This window comes from Nansenia antarctica, assembly GCF_963989245.1.
Source record: "Nansenia antarctica genome assembly, chromosome: 1".
In the NCBI taxonomy this organism is placed as follows: domain Eukaryota; kingdom Metazoa; phylum Chordata; class Actinopteri; order Argentiniformes; family Microstomatidae; genus Nansenia; species Nansenia antarctica.
Window position 1 is genome coordinate 33,193,460 of NC_137674.1, and position 24,376 is coordinate 33,217,835.

The 24,376-nt window shown below is 42.8% G+C and overlaps 2 protein-coding genes across 2 annotated transcripts; both read left to right on the forward strand.

The window, feature by feature from the left end:
* Positions 1-3,980: 3,980 nt before the first annotated feature.
* Positions 3,981-6,738, forward strand: fcf1 (FCF1 rRNA-processing protein). The gene is made up of 8 exons (XM_080540783.1): positions 3,981-4,059; positions 4,317-4,381; positions 4,827-4,898; positions 4,985-5,133; positions 5,244-5,316; positions 5,515-5,602; positions 5,756-5,850; positions 6,246-6,738. The coding sequence occupies exons 1-8, from the start codon at positions 4,057-4,059 to the stop codon at positions 6,292-6,294; spliced, it is 594 nt and encodes a 197-aa protein (XP_080396909.1). The 5' UTR covers positions 3,981-4,056; the 3' UTR covers positions 6,295-6,738.
* A 1,087-nt stretch (positions 6,739-7,825) lies between these two features.
* On the forward strand, positions 7,826-17,464 carry vash1 (vasohibin 1; the record flags this gene model as incomplete). The annotated part of the gene is made up of 7 exons (XM_080539599.1): positions 7,826-8,053; positions 9,505-9,593; positions 10,870-10,926; positions 12,565-12,639; positions 13,655-14,036; positions 15,823-15,932; positions 17,392-17,464. The coding sequence occupies 7 exons, from the start codon at positions 7,826-7,828 to the stop codon at positions 17,462-17,464; spliced, it is 1,014 nt and encodes a 337-aa protein (XP_080395725.1).
* Positions 17,465-24,376: the final 6,912 nt, after the last annotated feature.

Genomic DNA, 24,376 nt, shown 5'->3' on the forward strand with positions numbered 1-24,376 from the left:
GGAGAGGACATGCAACCCAGATTAATTAAATATGCATGAACTAGGCAAGCAAATAGGTCGTAAAACGGAGAAGATCTCTTAGGAGATAACTTCTAATACACAACTTCAAAACCTGATTAAAACACAATAATAATATCATGCCATTTAGCTGACGCTTTTATCCATAGCGACTTCCATTGCAGTGAGTGCATACATACATTTTTCAGTATACGGTCCCGGCGGGAATCGAACCCACAACTAGGGGTGGGCATCGATGATCGATTAATTGATCGATAAGGTCTTGGTCGATCACTACTTTTTTTTTTTTTTTTTTTTTTTTTTATAATAATAATGGAAATTAGTTTGTCCACGTGTCACCAGATTGCGTTCGTCTCTCACCCCTGAACATGTTAACATGATCATCTTTCTGAACAAGAACCAGTAGGCCTGCCGCCTACAGTCTCTCGCTGGAGTTTAAATTTAAGTTAAGCTGGACGCTCTTAAGGACACTAACGTTTTCAGTCATCCTCCTATTTGTGAGTAACTGTTTTTTTACTGCTCCTATGGTGAGTTACTTATTTTCTATATTTTTATTTATAACGTAAAATGTGTTTTTAAGTTAAACAATTTAGGCTACTCACTGCCTTGTGGCTTGTTATCTGACTGTAGTGTCTAGTTTGGATGTGAATGAATGAATGTGTGCAATAGCAACACAAATAAAGTTTTTTCCCAAAGGAAAACATGCTTGTTATTTCTGCCCTATTTTTTTCCCCCGAAAAATAAAAAAATAAAAAAATAAAAGTGAATGACCAAGACCTTATCGATCAATTAATCGATCATCGATGCCCACCCCTACCCACAACCTAAGCGTTGTTAGCACAGTGCTCTACCAAACTGAGCCACAGAGGACCACGGTAATAAAGCCATGATACCATAAAGCCATAGGCCTAGGCACTGGCTAAGACCCAAATACACAGATTAGCTTCTCCCCTATAAACACAACAACAAGGCCAATAAGCGTTGGGTTCTTATCATTAACTGATAACGGACTTCCAGTTTGTGAAGTGCTCCTCTAGGGGGAACAAAACACTCAACCTGTTCTATGTTAAAGTGAAGGACACCTACATCTCTAAACGGTAAATGAACTGACTTTTATATAGCGCCTTATTCCAAAGCGCTTTACAATGGCCTCTCATTCACATACACACATTCACAAACCAATGGCGGCAAGCTACCATGCAAGGCGCCCGCCCGCTCATTGGGACAACAGACTGGGAAGTTCTCTGTGAGTCACGGGGGGAGGACATTGATGGTCTTTCACATTGCATCTCGGACTACATTAACTTCTGTGTGGAGAAGGCAGGGCTACTTGGGAGGGCGCAGTGTTTTCCTAACAACAAACCTTGGATTACAGAAGAGACCTAAAGGCCCTCCTCAACGACAAGAAGAGAGTATTCAGGTCTGGTGGCGAGGGAGAACTGAAGCGGGGGCAGGGGAAGCTGAAGGAGAAGCTAGAGGAGAGCGGGGACACCTACAGGCAGAAGATGGAGGACAGCCTGCAGGACAACAACACCAGAGAGGTGAGGAAGATCCCCGGCTACAAGCAGGCTGACGACCCGCAAGTGGCCATCGAGTGGAACCGGTTCCTCAACAGGTTTGACTCGGGAGCTCATGGTCTCCCTCCCCTCAGCTCCACCACTGACTCCCCCCCCCCCCACCCCCCCTCTCCATCCCCCTTCTTCTCCTCCCCCACCCAGCTCCTCAAGCCCTGCTCAGCTACCGGACTAGTTCTGTCCTCTGTGTCACCTTGGACACTGTGGAGGAGGAGGTGGCCAATAGGAGGATGTGACCCAAACTCCTGGCCATCATGGACAATCCCTCCCATCCCCTACATGACACTGTGGCAGAGGAGAGAAGCTCCTTTAGCAACAGATTACTACAAGGAGCGGGGGGGGGGGGGGGTCAGGTAAGGTTGGAGGATGTTAAATCACACTGGACTGTTGTTACTATAATGTTTCAGATGTCTAATTGTCTATTGTTATAACGTGTCAATGTGACCCACGGATGAATCATGAAATCACAAGGTCTGCTCAGAGTTGACAGTTGAAGATATAGATTTATTCCAGTCTGATCGATCAGGACACGCAGCTTTCATGCCAAAGCCACGAGTGAGTGTGTACGTTCATTACGTGGTTATATGCACAGATTTCCAGCTGACTAAGTGGTCAGCTGTCTATTGCAAATCATGTTCTTCTGACAAATTGCTGACATTGCCGGTCCGTACATAGTTTTGAGATGTTTCTCAACTTCTCCCCAAGAGACTAAGATCCAGGTTACTATGGCAACAAGTTACCTGACCCTGGTCAGTCTAACTATATCACTGGCCGTGGTCTCTAAATCTGGCTCAGGTCCAGTTACAGAGAAAAGCATATTGACTGAGGGTGGTCAGTTTAAATGTTACAGAGCACAACTGAAAAACATCTATTTTATTTAATTATTCTATTGTCACATCATTTTGTTTGTGATGTGAGCTACTGTACTGTTTCCCTCTGGGATAAATAAAGTACCTATCTAGAGGCCTCCATCAGACAGTAGGCCTACTTGAAATAGGCTACTACATGCATAGGGTAGTTTTATCATCCTAAATACGTCAGACAACCGGTTCGGAAATGTTTTGACAGGAAGAATTGTGACAGATTTAGAGTATTCACAGAGTCAGATTACTCTGAACTTGTACTTCTGGAAGTTATCTAAGATAAGAGATAAGATAAGACAGAACAAGTCTAACAGTCTAACAGTCTTGTTGTCTAGCAGTCTTGTTGTGTAACGTAACTTATAAGATTCTTGTTGTGACACATAACTTTATAAGATTGCTACATGGCAATGGAACATGGAATATTATTGTAGGTGCAATCGTCTGTCAATCACTTGATTTTGTGCAGTAACAACCAGCCTGGCAGACAGACAGACAGACAGATCTACCTACCTGGCAGCCAGACAGACAGACAGACAGACAGATCTACCTATCTAACCTGTCTGGCTTTAAATGACAGGAGGGAAGGTTGGCGAAAAAAACAATGAATGAAACGAAACAAAACAGCAAACGTCTAGCAAACAAGCCACTCCTATTCGGTATAAACAACATAAAAACCGGCTATTCAAAACGTAACTCACTAACCTAAGCTAACATGAATAATGTAACATACTGTTATACTGTGAATAACATCATGCCGCAGCACCAGTTCCTCAGTGACCAGCTCTCCCTGGCTATAGCCAGCAGCTGTCTCACGTTAGCTGTCAATGTCAACGACAAATAGAAATGCTGCAGTAAATGCAGTATTATAAGACACACGAGACATTCACAACATCAGTCACGTTAACACAGCAACATCGAACATTATTTTGAATCCATATAATATACATATCTATTATCTTTCAACAACAACACAAGCGCCTACCTGGGGTGTATTTGGCCAGTGTTTAGCTAGCTTAGCATGTTAGCCACCGGAAGATCGCAGAAACAAATGTCGCTTGCTGATGACGTCTCAGTTCAGACACACGGAGAAGGGTCCAGTTGCAGCCGCAGCCAAACGTGACGGGATTTGAATCATCTATCTCATATCCATGATTGAAATGTGTTTATTTCGTTTAAATACGAAGGGAGGGATTAGAATCGGTGCTCTATTATTCTACCTAGCCCAGAGTCCCCGGATGAGTGCCTCTAAAACTGAACTCGTATTTTGAGAAAAACTGAATTGTATTTAGAGAAACTGAATTTGAAAACGGAATGAAAATAATGAAAACTGAATTGAATACAATTCAATCTGTCCAATACAATTCAGTTTGTGCTCAGATTCAATTCAATATGTCAAATACAATTCAATCTGTCAAATACAATTCAATTTCTGATGGCACTAAAATAGCTCCATACGTTTGGCTGCGGCTGCAACTTGGCGGATGTACTTGGCTCAGTTCAGACACACGAAACACATGTCGATTGCTGATGACGTCCCAGTTCAGACACACGAGGGTGTTGCTAGCTGAACTCAGCTGAAGTCAGCTGTTGCACCTAAAATCATGGTAAATTGTTTATTAACTAATCATATGTTTAAACAAATATTTTAAATATATATTTGGTGTTTCTTGGAGCGACTGTATGGTTGTTTGCAGATGTGTTCCAGTTGTTTTTATGGGAAACAAGAGGGTTTGTTTTGTATAGCCAGCCAGCTAGCTAGCAGTTCTTGTTACGTATGTATGTAGCCTTAAAACCGATACTTTGTCGGATAATAGTCCTGATGTCTTTCTCTGAACTGTGTATGTACATGTTTTTGCTTTAGGGCAAGCAAAAGACGAAGAAGTTTGCTACAATGAAGAGAATGATCAGTTTAAAAGACCCGAGAATGTAAGTACAATGCACAACAACAGTTGTAGCAAATCTCTGTAGTCCCAGAGAACCTTTTGGGGTAGTACCTACCTGACTACTGTAGTACTAGTACTGGCAAGCTTTCTCTAGACAAGTCAGCACCCTAGGGCTGCACATTATTGTTCGCTCCAAGCACTAGGCTAACACCAGTAAGGTTTTAAACCGTAAAACCATAATACTCTCTTTGCAAACACACTTGATCCAACTAATTGTCATAGGCATCATAGACCCTTAGGTGCTGGCGTAGAAACAAACATATGCAACCGTGTACATTCCCAGGACTGGAATTACAATATACTAGACTTATAGACTACTATTTGACATAATAAGATGCCTCACACACTTTCATGAAGTGTGCATCACTTTTATCCATGTCATTTTGATTGAGCCATGATGGTATTAAATCACAGTTCTTTTTTTTCAGAAAAGAGAAAGATCGCGCCAAAACACAAGAAAAAAAGAAGAAAGATCCATCTGCACTAAAGGAAACAGAAGTGTATGTATATTAGAACCGACATGGACAAATGTACCCATAAACCACAACTGCTTCTGTGGTTGACACTGTGCCTTTGATTTCTACAGCCCAAAGTATCCATCCTGCCTGTTCTTCCAGTACAACACTCAGCTGGGGCCCCCATATCACATCCTGGTTGATACTAACTTCATAAACTTCTCCATCAAGGCCAAACTGGACATAGTGCAGTCCATGATGGACTGCCTTTATGCTAAATGTGAGTATCTAAAAGGTTTAACTCAGCTTGGCTAGCCCCTTAGAAACAACATAATAAATCGTTATTATTTACTCTGTGGTTTGACCCTTATTCTGTCATCTTTCATAAAGGCATCCCGTGCATCACAGACTGTGTTATGGCTGAGATAGAGAAGCTGGGGATGAAGTACAGAGTTGCTCTGAGGTAGAACTTACTTTAAATACAAACACTCATACACAATACACACACTCATACACAATACACACACTCATACACAATACACACAGACCCTTACACAATACACACAGACCCTTACACATGATCTACATGTGATATGGTAAGATAATCAATGTTTATTAGGAATATGACAGATTGTCAAATACATATTTGGGGTCTTTACAGGATAGCCAAGGATCCTCGTTTTGAGCGTCTTCCCTGCTCCCACAAGGGCACGTATGCAGATGACTGTTTAGTCCAGAGGGTAACACAGGTAATGCCACTATTTACTCTGGTGATTTGTGTGTATTTTGATGTTCTCACAGGTAAACAGGTAATCAGGTAAACAAACCGTATGTCATTAGAGCACTTTAGTTTGGTAACAGAGAGGAGCTGAAACTAAAAAAGATCTTGTTTCTTTTCACAGCACAAGTGTTACATTTTGGCCACTGTGGACAGGGACCTGAAAAGAAGAATCCGGAAGATCCCAGGAGTTCCCATCATGTACATCTCAAACCACAGGTCAGGATTAGATTAGATTCAACTATGTGGTCATTGCAGGGGGGTATTCTATCAATGTCGCTAAGGCAAAATCCAGGCTTATTTTTGATAAGCGCCATAGCAAAATAAGCCTAGATTTTCCTTTGGTGACGTTGATGGAATACCCCCCAGAGTACAAGTACCAGACAACGAAATGCAGTTCAGCATCTAGCCAGAAATGCAAATATTGATATAGTGCAAAGACATGATAGTATAGACATATAGTGCAAAGACAAAAAAGTAAGTACAGTATGATAATTGACATGAGATTCACAGTACTGAATAGATTGTAGTTTTAAGGTGTACCCTGCTTACAAAGTAACGTACAGCATGACACTCATGCTCATGCACTGATTGATATCTTCACTGTTTTACAGGTTCAATATTGAAAGAATGCCTGATGACTACGGCGCCCCAAGATTCTAGAACATTCTCTGGATGGATGGAGATCTGAATGGAGTTGGAGTTGAAATTATTGTTGAATTACAGATGAGATTTGGCTTTTGTGCGAGAGGTTTTCATTTGTTATTTTTCCATGTACATTAACAACTAGCTTTAGAGTTTTTTGCAGTTTTATTAGCGGACAGATTTATAGGGGGAGACAGATTTAGCTATTTGCAAACTGTGTTGTATGGATGTGTATTTCTGACCAATCCAAGACTTTTCTGTATGTATGGATTATAAAAATGCTAATTCTGTACATTCCACCTTTTGAACTTGTGAAAAGGACAATAAATTAATGTATGAAATGCACAATGTCCCCCATGTTGGTGTTTTTCAAAACTACAGTATGATCATTTTAGAATAGTGTAATTCCTCTATGCGTCCATGGCATGCAAATATCATGTCCAACAAGTATGGTTCAAAGTAAAAAAAACGCTTGCTATTGAAATGTCTCCGTGTCTGTTGTCTGTTGCCAGTCATGATCGCGCCATATAACGTAATATAGATCTCTTATTAGTTATTTCACATATAGACTACTATCGTTTTTCTTCTGTCTGCATAATTCTCCGAGGGGATTCTGTAATCCGTGTAGATAGAGCATGCGCAGCTGGCAGGGATCTGGGAGTGTCGGAGCGGCTCCATCGCACAGGCATGAGATCAGCTCTCTGTGTGGCCATGGGCGTCTGGACCGGACAATGACTTGGACTGACAAGAATATGATTATCTCGATAAACGGACTAGGATGGAAAGCGGTCACCGATTAGGGGGGAGAGTCGAGGAGGTGTGATTCTACCCGGCGTGTTGGATATGATGTAAAATGACCTCTGGGATAACGTTATCGGGTATCAGTGATTTACAGTAATACTTTGGTTATTGTCTTCGGGCTACTCTTTTTTTTTTTGAAGACAGATTTTTTTTCTCTCTGCTTATGATTACGTAGTTAGGATTTTATGCATGAAATATTGTCCATAGTGCCAAGTTCAACCTAGTAATTAGTGTACCGTAGTCATGCATTTTGCTGTAAATTCACGCAACATTTTATTGTTGTAATCACCTTATCGTCTTAGTTTCAGTGGCAGTTAATTTACTTGAATCAGCCTAAGATTGTACATCGTAGAGGGCAATGTGATTTGTCAAGAGTGCCAATAATAACACATTATTGTGTTATTAGTAATGTACAAATATTTGTGAAGTTGTACAGTAGGCGTTATAGTGTAGCTTTAACAAAACATTGCTGTAGCACCGCAGGCCTATATGAGATAAAGTGCCATTTCTGTTAATGAGAGGCAGTATTTGAATTTGGAGGCTGTGATACTTGTGATATATCTGTACTTTTGCAAAGTTTAACATATCCAGCATGTCATGAGTTGTTCATGTTTGTCATCTGCTGTGGGAGTGATACTGGCTATAAACCTTCAAGCAGATTGACAGTTGACAAGCAAGGAAGGAAGGGGCACCTGTGAGAGCCATCATTTCTGCCAAGATCCAGGACTGGGGTCCCTTCTGTGTGGGGATGCTAAGGACCACGGTGGGGTGTGGGGGGGTGGAGGAGAGGGACGAAGAGCAAGAGGATGACGCTGAAGAGGACTTGCGGGATGGAGGAGTGCCCTTCTTTGTGAACAGGGGAGGCTTGCCGGTGGACGAGGAGACGTGGGAGCGGATGTGGCGCCATGTGGCCCGGATACACCCCGATGGTGAGGCCCTGGGGAGGCGGATCCAGGGGGCCAGTGACCTGCCTAAGGTACGTTCAGTTGGCTGGGGCGGCTGGAGCTCAGGAGGTAGAGCCGGTGTCTAATGATCGCAAGGTCGGCAGATCGGTGGTTCGATCCCTGGCTGGCCACGTGTCAAGGTGTCCTTGGCAAGACACTGAACCCCAAAATTGCTCCCAATGAGCGGGCCGGCGCCTTGCATGGTAGCTTGCCGCCTTTGGAGTGTGTGTGTGTGTGTGTGAATGGGTGAATGAGAGGATTGTAAAGCACTTTGGAATAAGGTGCTACATAAGTGCAGTCCATTTACCATTTTAGTCCATTTAGTCTTCAACTGCACTGCACTCTCACTAGACAACGTTTGTTGGCAGGGAAGTGATAACCAAAATGTTCCTAGTGTTCCCTCTAGGAATGATCACATGGGAAGTAAACCAATTTTTCAAGGTTGAGATGAAAAGGCAATTTACCATTCAGGAGGGTAAATTGACTCATAGAATATTATGCTACATGGGCTTAACCTGATTCCCCTCCCCCGTGCTGTACAGACAGCTGACTGTGCAGAATGACGGTAAACTAAATGACTCAGTTACGACCCCTTAGATACTAGTTCAAACCAATGATTTAAACACTACACATTCTGGAGGAGGAATTCTCACCCTCCTGTAATGCAATAGACGGACAGCAGAATTCAGTTATACAGTCTGTGCTGTTTCTTCACTCCGTTGTAAGACGTCCTTCATTCAGTCACTGAGCCATGTTACAACGGCACGTTGGTGTATCCTACTGTGCTCGAAGACAGCCACACAGGACAGTACAGTAGTTCTATCTGTGAAGAGTAGATGCTTTTGGTTTATGCTCAAATGATTTAGCAATTGTGCTGCCGCTGCTCACTGGACAGGACATTCCACTTGATAAATGAGGTTTGTTTCCAACCAAAACCAAGGGCTGTTAAAATGTGCGGCACTCGAAAACACAGAGTTATGCATTTATATATCACTAGATTTACTGTTGCCTGTCTGACTAGATGAGGGAAAATGCTGCCTCTTGTCCTCATGAGGAATCCTATCTTGTGTTGAATTAATGTAAGCATTGTGAGTCTAGCAGAGCGTCTGCTAAATGGCAGAGGAGAACAATTTGTACCAATTCTACTTAGAAAGTTGAGCTGGGAGAAGTTAAACAAGAGGACATTCTCCAACTGCTGTAAAATAAGCCTAACGGCCCTTAGGGCAGGAGCATATCTCCTGTTTCCGTAGCGTGAGGCGGCTTGATGTACAAGTACACCCCCTGGACATCATGACGCTGGTATGTCACAGGGTCTTACCCCCCAATCCAACCCTTAATGCTGAGTGCCAAGCAGAGAGGCATCGGGTACCTCACAACCTCCCAATCTCAGGGCGGACACTTTAACCGCAAGGCCACTGACCTGGTTGTGCGCTAATGCTAATGTCTCCTGGTTATGTGCTGTGCTGTGCTGTGTTTCCCATAGGTTCCAACACCGAGTGTGCCTACATACCAACCTTCCACCAGTATCCCACAGCGCCTGGAAGCCATACAGAAATACATCAGGGACTTGCAGTATCCTTCGCCTCAAATAGTTGCATCAGCAATTGGTCATTTAACATTTACATCATTGACATTTAGTAGACGCCTTTATCCAAAGCGATTTACAATGAATACATTGTCTGAGCAAGTGAATAATCTATCCATCAGTCATAGGAAGAAAAAAGTAATCTATGCTAGGGCCAGGGGGCCTTTGGCAGTCATAATGCTAGAAGAAGGAAAAACTATAACATTTTGTTTGTTTGTTTTGTTTTTTAATTATTTACAGTAGATAAACTGTATGGGGGGGGGGGTAGAGGAGATGAAGAGGTCTTTAAGGGGGACAGTTAAGGTAAAGCCTGAAGAGATGGGTCTTCAGTCTACGGCGGAAGATACATTAGATAGTACACTAGTTGGTCACTACCACCAAGCTCTTAACTAAGCCAATGAATAGCCCTGGAAGCTAGCCCAAGCTATGACCACTCAGTGTACTGCAGGGAGCATTCTGTATGGATGATTTATTGACTGATTGATTGGCTGCGCTAGCTGTATGGATGTCCAGAAACAGTTATGGCCAGTTTAAAATGTAGGCGTTCACTCTTAAGGCTATTGCTAGCACACACACATGCTGTTGGATGAAATTCAGGCTAGGCCTCCTGAAATATCATGTTAGCCATACACTGTATTATGTATTGAGTTAAGCATCGTGCATAATTAATGAATATAGACACATGTGAAAATTAGGCCACATAGATGCAATGAAGGATATGGGGGGTGACAAGTTATTTTGAGTCCTTCACCAGCACTCACCCAGTGTTTTTAGGACGGTTTAATCAATGTAGGGCATACTTCATAATAGAGGGCATGTGTAGGCCTTATTCTATTTAAAGAGTATACATTATTTCTGCCCTGCTCGAGAAGGCCATCCATAATTCACATACAAGGATCTCTGAATATCACAAAGGCACTTAAGGTGTTTTTCTTATAGCTTTAGCCTGGGGTGGTCCATTGGTCTACCGCCACGGTCTACAGTGCGCACATATGCCCATGTCGGCATGGGTTCGAATGCGACCCATGCCCTGCTATAATCCCCTCTCCTCCTTACTTTCCTTTCTCTCTTCACTATCTCTATCGAATAAAATGAAAAATATGAGTGGGGCTGCCCCACTCAGAAAAGAATAACCTTTAAAAAAAATAAAGTATTTTTCTTTTTAGTATGTATCTCTTTGGTAGGTCTTCATTGCCCACCCAAGGCAGAAAAAGGTGTTAGTTTCTTCCTCTATTGTTATGTGTTCTTAACGGTATTCTACAGGTACAATCACACGGGGACACAGTTTTTTGAAATCAAGAAGAGCAGGCCTCTTACTGCGTAAGCACCAATTTCTTCATTCTTCTCTCACACTTCTGCCTCACACCTTTCTCTGTAGGTTGCTCTTTGATGGTCCTGCTTTTGCACTACTGCTTGGTTGCACATACCATATTTATTATATTGGTCTCCATGTATACATCTGGCATACATACATATCTCAAGACCTATTGCCATTATCCTATACATATCATATTGATATTCATCTCATGTACAGTATATTCACTTTATATTAATTTATGTACTGTATAGTCACTGTAATACCCTATACTGTAATATCATGCAATGTCTACATTATCATGTATTTTGCAACATACCACTATTTGGTTAATCTGGTTAGATGACAAACTACATTTCGTTACAGAATACAAGAGTACTTGTGCAATGACAATAAAGTTGAATCTAATATAATATAATATAACCTAACCTAACCTAACCTAACCCAATCCAATGTAATCTAACCTAACCTAACCTAACCTAATCTAACCTAACCTATCCTAACCTAACCTAACCTATCCTATCCTAACCTAATCTAATCTAACCTAATCTATCCTAACCTAACCTAACCTAACCTAATCTAACCTAACCTAACCTAACCTAACCTAACCTAATCTAACCTAACCTAACCTAACCTAACCTAATCTAATGTAATCTCACCTAATCTAATCTAATCTAATCTAATCTAATCTAACCTAATCTAATCTAATCTAACCTAATCTAATCTAATCTAACCTAATCTAACCTAGTCACCAGGGTTGGCAGCCTTGTTTACAGCAGCAGGCTTACTGTAAATGTCAAAACATCCAACATGGCGACTGCCAGAGAGAGACTCAGTGTTTGTGAAATGGCGTTTCCTCAGGATGAAAAGGCAACACTGAATCATCAGACAGAGAGAAGATGTCTTCTGATTGCCTCCTTACTTAGATGATGATGACGGAGGTTGAGGGAACTGGATATCTGGATGAGGCCAGGCAACGCAAGGCAGATTTATTTATAGAGCGTATATTCATACACATTAATGTGAGCTCATAGTGCTTTACAAAACATGCAATAAGATCACAATTAAAAAGTAAAAATAAAAATCTCGTCAGCATATAAAATTAAATCAATTAAAAGCCGAACAAAAGAAGTGAGGTATAATAACAATTTAAAATGTTCAGGTTTAAAATCCATCAATAAAAACAAATCAATCAGTTGAAAACCTAGCCTAAACTCTTTAAAATACGCTGAATTAAAAGCCGAACAGAACATAAAAGTCTTCAGTTTATTTCCTTGCCTATCCTTGGTCCATGATATTTTGTACCAGATGGTTTATTCCAATGTCTTTTTCTGTCTTTTTTAATGCTGTATGTAAAGCACTTTGAATTGCCCTTCTTGTATGAAATGTGCTATACAAATAAACTTGCCTTGCCTTGCCTTGCCATGCCATGCAAAATAGCATGGCTAGATAGATGTAGGCTCCTCCAAGTAATCAATAGTACTGTCTAAAGGAGGTAATGGTTTCCTTTGTGCACAGACCAAACCCCCCAGTGATGTTTCCTTTAACGAGGACATTTTTAGAACTGCTACCTGAGGGCCACGATGTTGAGGTGTATTCTAGCCCACCCCCCCTAACCATCAATAAAAACATGCTTCCTGCAGGTTGATGGACATCGCCAAGGAGATGACCCGGGAGTCACTTCCAATCAAATGTCTGGAGGCAGTGATCCTTGGAATGTATCCTTCTCTAATAATAATAATAATTGTTTTTTTTGCCATGCAATCAACTTGTCAGTCAATTGTTGGAATTGTGTATTTTATGCTCTAGGCACAGGGTCAGCCATAGACGGCAACCCTGGAGCAATTAGGGGTTCAGTGCCTTGCTCAAGGACACCTCGACATGTGGCCAGCCGGGCTCTACCTCCTGAGCCACTGCCACCCCCTAATAGCATCTAGGCATAATAGCATCTGGTTCAAATTAGGAAATATAAAACAGTTTTTCTGAATTTCTTCCAGGAAATTACCTGCATTTTATGTCCATTGTTTGCTCAAATTTAGGAGGTGTTACCCCCCTACAGTCAGTTGGGCAGGAACATAAGGATCTAGTCAGAAATGATGACTTGTTTTTGGCCTTTGGAAGGTAATTAATCTTTCCAAATTGCTCTCAAGGAAACCTATTCTTGTCGGGTCTAGGAGAACAAATAAGGTGAGAGTGCTGCCCCGAGCGATGAGCATAAACAGACATTTAGACATAACAACATTTGTCCACAGTGTGAGTATTGCTGGGGCAGCCAAGTATTAATTGATTAGACAGACCTTTCTTGCCAACAGTCTGAGACCACTGTGTGTATACAAGCTGTAATTCAGATAAAATAAATCAGTAGAACTGTTTATAATTATGTTTGTTCAGCTAATAATGGGACCCTGCAGCCAGGTTTTTGGAGGAATAGGGGGTTTCCATTTCCTTTATTTATTTATTTATTTATTGGTGCAAAGTATTACACAATAAGGTTCACATGCACCGGGATTACATTCACTATTCCTTTCCCACATTTTCTTTTTCCCACCCTCTCCTCCCGACCCACCCAACCCCAAAACAACAGCAATAACAAGAAAACAACAACAGCACACATCACAAAAATCAAGTAGACAGCCAGAAATAAATTCAAGTAAAAGAAAGATTTCAAAACCTCTGCTTCAACATGTGTATATTTGGGTTCCCTATTTCCTTGACCCCCGCCTCCCCCCTCAGTTACCTCACCAACAGCATGCCAGGCGTGGAGCGCTTCCCCCTCAGCTTTAAGACCCAGTTCTCAGGGAACCACTTCCGCCACATCGTGCTGGGGGTGCACAGCGGGGGCCGCTTCGGGGCCCTGGGCATCAGCCGGCGGGAGGACCTCATGTTCAAGCCCCTGGAGTTCCGCACGCTGGCCGAGCTGGTGCAGGAGTTCGAGCGGGCCTACCGGGGCTACTGGCACACGCTGCGCAAGGTGAAGATCGGCCAGTACGTGTCCCACGACCCCCACAGCGTGGAGCAGATCGACTGGAAGCACTCCATCCTGGACGTGGACAAACTGACCAAGGAGGAGCTGAGGAGGGAGCTGGAGAGACACACCCGAGATATGAGGCTGAAGGTAGGACAGGATCTAGATACACGCTGGTCCTCTGTGGCTCGGTTGGTAGAGCGTGGTGCTAACAACGCGTAGGTTGTGGGTTCAAGTCCCGCCGGGACCGTATATACTGAATAATGTACGCACTCACTGCAGTGTAAGTCGCTTTGGATAAAAAGCATCAACGCTTAGGTTGTGGGTTCAATTCCCTTTTGGGACCATATATATTGAAAAATGTATACACTCACTGCAATTTACAGTACGGTAAGTAGGTTTGGTTAAAGAGCGTCAGCTAAATGGCATGTATAACACTGAGGAATGGGAAGTATGGGAATAGGAAATTCTGAAATAGAAAATACAGAAGATGTGAGCGTGATTGGGACATTTTTGTGAACCCTGAACAAAATGTGCCTGCTTCCTCAAACCGAAGGTTTCCAGTGATGATCGCATTAGACCACCGGGTATACAACTTCCTCTCTGTCTTCCTCTGAGCAGCGGACTAACCCGTTTTTATTTGTGGGAAAATTGAATCGAGCTGCATCTCAGCTCTCTATTACGTTACGCTCCAGGTCATGAGAGGAGGGGGGGGGGAAATTGCCAGGGTGCATGTGCATTTCTCCTGAGCATACGGAGCGGCCATCTTAATCACTTAGATCATTTCGATTCTGACTCTGTTGACTCGCGGTGCCGTCACGCGTGATGACACGGAGTTGACCTGCCGTTTGAGGAGCTATCATTCTTGAAACGATGATCTCTAACGAGATGAGCCTTGGCGCTGTGTGATGCCCTGTGTATAATAATAAAAGCTAATGTGATGGCTTTGTTCTGCTCTGCTGTGCGTCACGCATGGCTGTCTCTCTCTCTCTCTCTCAATCAATAGCTGATAGTATTTTATAGGGAGCGTTTCTACATCGCTGACCGGACACATAATCATGTAAAAGAGGGGGGTGCGTTTCACTGTCAGCTCAACAGTGCACCTCCTTCAGCACATTGGAGCCTCTGTTAGTGGAACTCACCTTAATGGTACTCTCTAAGTAATTGAAAGCTGATCTTGTGTGTGTGTGTGTGTGTGTGTGTGTGTGTGTGTGTGTGTGTGTGTGTGTGTGTGACAGAGAGAGAGAGAGAGAGGGGGCGATAGATAGAGGGTCCCCCTCTCTACTCTGCATGAATGATATGCTAAATTTAGGAGATCACAGTTGTTCATTAGTAATCTGAACCTCAAACGGTAATGTGAACCTCAAATAGTAGCCTAGTGAGGAAAGCCCTTCCAAAAACAAAATGAAGCTATTCTGCTAATGTTAGCCAGAGAGCTCATGGATCCCATGGGGCTGCTGTACTGTAGCTGGCATGATCAGAGCACAGCCTGGCTGCATTCCATCCACCACAACGCTTCCCTTTGTTTGTGTGTCCATGAACACATGCCATGCAGAGGTCAGCAAACACTGACTTAATACACTGTGGTTGTTTACTAAAATAGTTTTCCGCGTGAGGCAGTGAACCCCTTCCACACACACACACACACATACATATCTCTATCTATCACACTCTTCTCTCTTCTCTTCTCTCTAGACAAATGCCTCTATGGACGATAAATCTTTGATGTAATATTTGGACAAAAACAGACAAGGGGGGGGGGGGGGGTGGGAGGATCAGGGAGGGAGGGGAAGGAAGAGAGGGTTGGGAGGATCAGGAAGGGAGGGGAGTGTTGGGTTAAGGATGTTAACTCATTTGAAAAACCAATAAAAAACTGTTAAACAAAAAATATGTTTCCTCTGTGAGTTAAAACTGAACTGTGTGATTTGTGTTGCAGATCGGGAAGGCCGCGCCCCCCTCGCCCACCAAAGACAAGAGGAACATCACCGGCTCGCCGCTACGCGGGCCGGGCAGCCCCATGCGACGGAACAGTCGCATCGAGAGACGGTAAAATGCTGAGCGCGCACTATAGTCAAGCAGCAGTTACTTAACCTCACTGTAGTCTCTCTGACAAGACGAGAGATACTCTTACTGTGGGTCGATAAAGTCGATAAACAAGGTAGTGGTTGTAGCCGTAAAGGCCCTGCGATGATGATGAGATGGAGGAATTAGCGATGTTCTGTGATGGAGGCCAAGATTAATCTCTTTAACAGGTTTATCTTTTACATTTACATTTTGGGCATTTAGCAGACGTCTTATTCCAAAGCGACTTAAAATCAATACGTTTGACTAAGTAAGTGAATCGTCTATCCACTAGTCACAGCAGGATAAAGCAATCTATGCTCAGGCCCGGAGCCATTGGCAGTCGTCGTATTAGAAGAAAGAAGAAAGTCTTTTTTTTTTTTTTATGACACAGGAGAAACAGTACAGGGGGGGTAATAGATGTCTCAGTAGAAACAGTACAGGGGGTAGTAGATTTCTCAGGAGAAACAGTACACAGGGGTAGTAGATGTCTCAGGAGAAACAGTACAGGGGGTAGTAGATGTCTCAGGAGAAACAGTACAGGGGGTAGTAGGTGTCTCAGGAGAAACAGTACAGGGGGGAAGTAGGTGTCTCAGGAGGAACAGTACAGGGGGGTAGTAGGTGTCTCAAGAGAAACAGTACAGGGGGGTAGTAGGTGTCTCAGGAGAAACAGTGCAGGGGGTTAGTAGATGTCTCAGGAGAAACAGTACAGGGGGGAAGTAGATGTCTCAGGAGGGACAGTGCAGGGGGGAAGTAGGTGTCTCAGGAGAAACAGTACAGGGGGGTAGTAGATGTCTCAGGAGAAACAGTACACAGGGGTAGTTGATGTCTCAGGAGAAACAGTGCAGGGGGGAAGTAGGTGTCTCAGGAGAAACAGTACAGGGGGTAGTAGATGTCTCAGGAGAAACAGTACAGGGGGGAAGTAGGTGTCTCAGGAGGAACAGTACAGAGGGGTAGTAGGTGTCTCAAGAGAAACAGTACAGGGGGGTAGTAGGTGTCTCAGGAGAAACAGTGCAGGGGGTTAGTAGATGTCTCAGGAGAAACAGTACAGGGGGGAAGTAGATGTCTCAGGAGGGACAGTGCAGGGGGGAAGTAGGTGTCTCAGGAGAAACAGTACAGGGGGGTAGTAGATGTCTCAGGAGAAACAGTACACAGGGGTAGTTGATGTCTCAGGAGAAACAGTGCAGGGGGGAAGTAGGTGTCTCAGGAGAAACAGTACAGGGGGGTAGTAGATGTCTCAGGAGAAGCAGTACAGGGGGGTAGTAGATGTCTCAGGAGAAACAGTGCAGGGGGGAAGTAGATGTCTCAGGAGAAACAGTGCAAGGGGGGAAGTAGATGTCTCAGGAGAAACAGTACAGAGGGGTAGTAGATGTCTCAATTAAGGTATATTTGTGTCAAATGAAAAGTTATAACTCCTCCTTTTTGTTTATTTGTTTGTTTACAGTCCATCTGGTGACAAGAAGGTTCTGGAACCGAAGCCGCCTTCCGACATGAACGGATATCAGATTCGAGTGTGAGGAAGATTTCAGCTCATCCACGATCATCCAACGAATTATGAGACTTAAGAATGATAGGGTTCTCTCTCTAACAAAAAGATAGTTCTGGAGAATGGCTATTTGTGAGCTGTTGAAATGGTTATGCACTCAGTAGAGAGCATGTTTTCTGACAGAATGTTGGTTAGAACTCTACTAAGTCTAAGGTCTTGCAATTTTCGACATTGAGGCTAGAATACATACAACCAAATTAATTTAAACTCACAGACTGATTTGGTTGACCTAATCATAAGGTTTGTTTGCAAAATAGCTGTTGAGTAAGGTCACCAGTAATGTTTTTCCAAAAGATTAGGGCCATTTAGGGTTCCCTGTGAATCTTGATAGCTACCAGGGTTTTTGTAAAGCCACCACCTTGCTAGTGAGATCATTGCTTTTATAGGCCATTCCACTATCGGAGTGGTGATGGCAGCATTTATGAATTCTGAGCGGTCAAACAGGTTTTTAAGAATTTAGTAGGTGTATACATAATCATGTTTTTAAATGATTATGCAGGGTTTTGTGAATATGCAATGAGAAATTTGGCTCATCTCTAAAGCTGGGTAAGACAACCACAACCTAAAAATGTGCAATTGGACATATCATACATTTCCATGTCAATCAATTCTTTAGAATAACAGTTGTTGTTAAGGACTGTGTGCAATCTGTATCCACGTTGTACTGTGAGTGTGTACATACATGTTACCTTTAACCTTTAACCTTTAGCTCTGCTGGACAGTAACTGCTTTTGTAGTGAATAGTTTGCAAACCACTGACCTTGTGCCTTTAAATGAACATTTTAATGGACAATGAAGGAAAGAATACTGGGTGAATAGAGTTTTTCAATTCATTATTATTACTTGACTTATAAAACACACCGTGCAATCCCTCTGCTCTCCCAAATAGCCAAAATGAGCTATATACATCCACATTAGTTTATTAAATTGTTTAGATGATGATTGAATATGGGGGTATTCCAGTGTAGGTTAGTAATTGTATGTAAACCTTCCATAGCATGAGAAGTGTGAATCGATTTAAGATGAAAAGTGGAGAAAATGTGGTCACTCATCAAGAGTGTTTTAGTTTAGAAGTAATGTGGTCACTCAGAAGACACCATCAGAAAATGACTATGGACTAACTATCTTTGCAGCTGATATGTAAGGATCTACTAAGGCGACATTCAGTTTCTTTTTTATAGCGACATGATTTTATATATTTTTGAGTTTGTAGAAACAACATATTCTTATTATCTTAAAAAATGAGTCTTAAGTGGTTGTCTAAGGACTTAAAACGTTTGCCATTTTTTAGTCAAGGTGCAAGTTTGTTTACAACATTCTTGTCTGCATTTTTGTATGATGTTTAGACTGGAGTTTCTGTCATTTTATACCTGTTTCAGTATTGATCTTCGTCAGTAGAGCACTTTGAGAGATTGAAGTCCACAGTTTATTGAGCACTGTCTTGGAAATATTGCCAGAGAGCACATTTACAGTAGTTTCGTTCACTTGAGTTTCAGCACCATAAACACAGTGGCAACTTGTTGTCTTGTACCAAAATATCGCTAATGACCTTGGTATCACGTTAAAAGACTTTCTATTGATTTTGAAATAAAACATTTCCTCACCTCCCTCCCTCCCCCGGATATCTGTTATTGGGATGCTGTAGCTGACTCGTACATCATGAGCTTGATAGCTTGTGAGTTCATCCAAGTGCTTCAGATAAATCAGGAGGAGATCCACAAAATTTGCAGACAGCTGTAGAGCTAAAAATCAATTAATATTGTATAATTAACCGGTGAACTGAGGACAGGAAGGTTCAGCTTCTCACAATGTGTCGTTACAGTTCAAGAGTTCAAATCAGGCAGTCAGCTGAGTGTCAGCGCTATGCCTCCACCAGACAGAAACACACCACTATACAGCACAGAAAGGAGACTTGAGAGAGAGAGAGAGCCACAGGCATTGTCTCTTTTCGAGTGTGTACAAAGAAACCTCAACAACAAACAATCCTACAAACAGACATCGTCAGGATCTGTGTACTGGTGGACCTTTTACAGTAAGACAATGGACAACGATGTCTAGTGGCAGCAACACTCATTTGAATTTGAACATTTTCACCAACTGCTCTGTTGCCTGGTGGTACACTGAGACATTGTAAGGTTTTTGATATTTCTTCTTTTTTTCCCACTGTTCCATTAATAGTCTGTTTTTGTTTCTTTCTTAACGCAAAGGATGAGATGTGGATGATGACACTGTAGTGATTGATTTCCTCCTGATGAGAAATAACAAAGAAATGTAACAAGAAATCACCTGTACAGCTTTGTGAGACTTAACAACTGAAATAAACAAAGAAACTGGCATTTGACCAGATTTGAGAAGAAAAAAGAAAAAGGTGCAATATTGTAAAGGTGCAATTATTACTCTGTTTCTTCTCAGTCATCATAGCATTTTCCAGGAGTCTCCAGCACAAGCCAGCAGTAGATCTAGTACCAGTCAATTGTACTCCTCTCCTGGCTGTGTCTGCAACTGTACTCCACCAACGCCCAGAGACCCTCTGCACAATCAATTACCTCTAATAGAAGCCTCCCTGGATGGATGGTCCAGCTGACAGCACTGCAATCTGCTAACGAGGCTTCACTAATGACTCCCTGCCAACCTGACATACTTCATCATATAGACAAGAGGACTGGCATGGCTGCTGCTCCTCTGGAAGGGAAACCCACCCTGGACAGGAAGTAGCCCACACCTGAAGCTGGTCAGGAACACGGTGGAACAACGAGCTTCCCACTGCTGTCAGAACTGCTGCAGAATCACTCCCTATCTTCTCCCAGACACTGAAGACCCATCTCTGTCTTCAGACTGCACCTTAGCTGATACGAATGATAACCGATGAATGGCTCCTGATATTATGGTTATACTATACTGTAACTGAATTTGCATGTACCGTATACGGTTTTGGAAATGTGTACTTCAGGGAGTGTGATTCAAGGGAATTGAATTTACCAGTCGGTGTGGAGTGAAAAGTGAAAAAACAGGTTTAAGCAGGTAAACACAGGGATGGAGGAGATGGCAGGATATCAGAGGAACAGAGGCACTGAGGCAGACCGACTGAAATCCCTTTATCTTGAAGTGGGTTCCCAGAGGTAACATCCACTCTACCTGCTGTTTCTGAGATCTGAAGACTGAAGGAATAGTGGCTTACTTTGAAAACCTACTGACCCATTTCTCCGCCTTGAGTGTTTGGTACCACAGGGGAACCTCTGTACGTGAAGCGCAGTCGAACCCCTGTAAAACATTGATGGCAGGTCTATGGACTAGCCCCTGACTGACTATATATATGGTGTATGGTAATCATATCCTCTCACGTTTGAAACTCTTCCTGTGATTGATTTTAATGAGATACAGTAGTACATAAGGGCCGATGGTGAACCAAAAACCCCTGATTGATTTATTGTAAGTAGGACTAAAGGAAATATCAAACACAAATCCTCCTGACATGTTGGGAAATCTAACTGGAGAAATCTTACTGGTGGTGACAGCAGTGTGTTAGCTGGTACACACACACACACACACACACACACACACACACACAGAGCCCACACTGAGCCCCATCATGCATGAATGCTCCCTGCTATCTGGATGAATAATTCATTCATGCCTCAACCCCACACACATCTTCTCTCTGACAGATTGAGCGTCCCAGTGGAGTGGGATTGGGGGGGGCACGGGTGGGGGGGGGGGGGGGGCATTGCCAACATCCAGTCACAATCTCAACACCATCTCACTATGAGCCAGGCAAAACAGACTGTCTAGCTATACGGGGAGAGGATGAGGAGCTGGGACTCATGTGACTGGTGGTGTGTCTGTCGCTGCAAGTCCCTTTGTCTGTGTGCCGTATATATCACAAGATAGAGGAAAATAGCTGCTATAAAAGTCATGATGCGTCAGTGTCTATCTAGGGTGTGGGGGGTTTCCTGTTGCGGTGTCTGTTATCACGGGGCTAGGCAATAACACTGTGACACTCACATTATATGGAAAATATTTATTGAATATTTCTACCATATTATGAAAAATAAGACTATGACTGGTTCGAAACCAGAGGATAAAGCAAACTTACAGACAAATAATTCAAACAACAAATAAAAAGTTAAACTGAGGTAAACTCATTTCACAATGTTTTTAGTTTTTTTTCCTCTTAAGAGAAACAATGTAAAAGTAAACATAACCCCCCTCTCTCACACCATCAGTAAAAAAAAACTAAAATATGGGTGCCAGCAGTGATGAGCATCTAAAACTTTTAACAATTAAATCTCAACGGTACAAACAGCACAAACCCACTGCCCACCCAGCACACACTCACTACCCACCCAGCACACAGCGAGCCCCCCATCACAGGGGCCTCAGGTCCAGCTGGAACTTGGCCAGGAGGCTGAGGTGGTCCGAGGGGAACACCTCGTTGGGGAGACCCTTCATGGACCAGAGGTCCTCCTCTGAGAGGAGGGAGAGACGGCCCAGCAGCTTCAGACCTCCACCCTGCAGGGCGGCGCCACCTAGACCATGGAGCAATGGTCCAATTACATTACATATGGAACTAACTGAGAATGATAAGTGATAACATTACATTAACTATGGAACTAACAGAAAATGATAGATGATAACATTACATTTACATTTTTGGCATTTAGCAGACACCTTTATACAAAGGCGACTTACAACAAATTAATTTGTCTAAGTAAGTGAATCATCTATCCATCAGTCATAGCAAGAAAACGTCTATGCTATGGCCAGGGGCCATTGGCAGTTACAATGCTTTTATTCAGGCCAAAATATTGCAATGCAATGGATTCGGTGAGGTACATTTTTCAGAATAAAAGTCTGAACATTTGGTCGGTTGCCGACTTGTTCCCCCTTTCCCCAGCTGCCGTCACAGCAGTGCCGTAGTACCTTTGTGATCAGTGGAGCTGCCGCGTCCTCCAGAGTAGAAGATGTAGTCGACCGTGGCCCCTCCCTCTATGTGCAGGGTGGTGACCTCGTTGTAGCCGGTCCCAGGGATGACGTGGCTGTAGGTGGACAGCAGGCTGAGGTCGTGGCAGAGAGGGGAGGGCCTGAACAACCAGAGGAGAGACAATCAATCAATCAATCAATCAAACAAACTAACAATCTATCAGTCAATCAATCAATCAATCAATCAAACAAATTAACAATCAATCAATCAATCAATCAAACTAACTAACAATCAATCAATCAAACAAACTAACAATCAATCAAACAAACAAACTAACAATCAATCAATCAATAAATCAATCAAACAATCAATCAATCAATCAAACAATAGTAAATAAACCACAATACAATAAAACAAGAGTTAGGAGATAAGAAAAATAGACAATAGTAATAAAACCAGGAATAAAACGAAGAACCAAAACAAAAACAGAAAAATTAGGATAAGAAATAGGGGTAAAAGTGACAAAGTTGACAAAGACACAAGGTAGACAGGCAGGGTACTGGTTTTAATTCAGCGTGTATGCAGAAATGTGAGACCACAGGTAAAGTGATGAGCATCAATGATTGGCTCGACAGGAAGGTATAAAAACCCCAACACAGAACTGACCTTGGAGTCCAGTGGTACGTCTCTTTGGGATCTGTAGGAAAGAGAGGTGTGTGAAATCCAGCAGTTATTATGTATTCACTCAGTCAGTCTTCAGTGTTCCCCAGACATAGACAAGACTGTGGCGGGCCGCCATTTTTTATTTTATTTTTAGCACCGCACTCCTGGAAGGCTGAAGCTAGGGCGTCCCCACCCCTGTCACGAAAATGTTCTCCGCTAGGGTTCCCACACCAAACATTCCCCCACCGTCGATAATTGTGTTCGAGACTTCTTTTTAACCTTTTTTATTGTAATTAGAATTTTTGGCGTGGCCCTCTCACAAAACCCAATGGGAAACACTGATCTTATACACTATGCTTATTGCTTACACAACATCACAAACCCGCTCTGGGATCTCAGAGGGAAGAGATTCAGTCAGATAGGTGTTTTAGTGGGGCGTTACCAGGCGTGTTGTCAGTCACCCCGGGGATGACCTCCAGGTCCTGGGGTCGCACGCAGGCGTCATCACAGTAACGCAGCTGCAGCAGGAAGTCATGCTCGTACTGGAGCTTCCCTGCACAGGAAGGACGGATTTAGAAATCACACTTACACCACACATAAATCAAACAACAACACAAGTTGGGTTTTTTCCTCAAACAATGTTAGCAGTTAGCAGCATTTAAAAGTTAAAACTTACACTTGCAAAGTGCATTTAAATCTCAATGGTAATCTCAATTTCTCTAATACAATTCAACTAGCAAGGTTTACGATTAATAAATGATTAATAATATGTTTTTTCTTTGCATTTAAAAAAGAAAAGAAAAAGTAAAAGAAAAATAATTCATGAGCAGACATCCCAGCCCCTCTAGGCCCAAATCTTAATCTGGATCAAAATTATGCATTCTTTTTTGCTATCCAGGATCAGATCTATCAAACACATTTTGAGTAGGGGTATAGGGGAAATCAGCCAGCTCGATCTGATCCTGGATCAGGATAATATGGGTTTCAGTGGTGCATTACCCGGTGTGTTGTCAGTCACGCCTGAGATCAGCTCCAAGGCGGCCCCTGCACAGGAAGGACACATTTAGACTGTGTGCCGTGTCAGATCGTCATGACAACACTGAATTGACAACAACAATGCTGTTACATGGGAAATCAACCTTTTTTGTAATAGAATGGTGACTCCATCTGTAGCATAACACTCATACAGTCATATACAGTCAAAACACACAAGTGCTAAATTACACTTGTGCGCACACGCAAGCACGCACACACACACACACACACACACACACACACACACACACACACACACACACA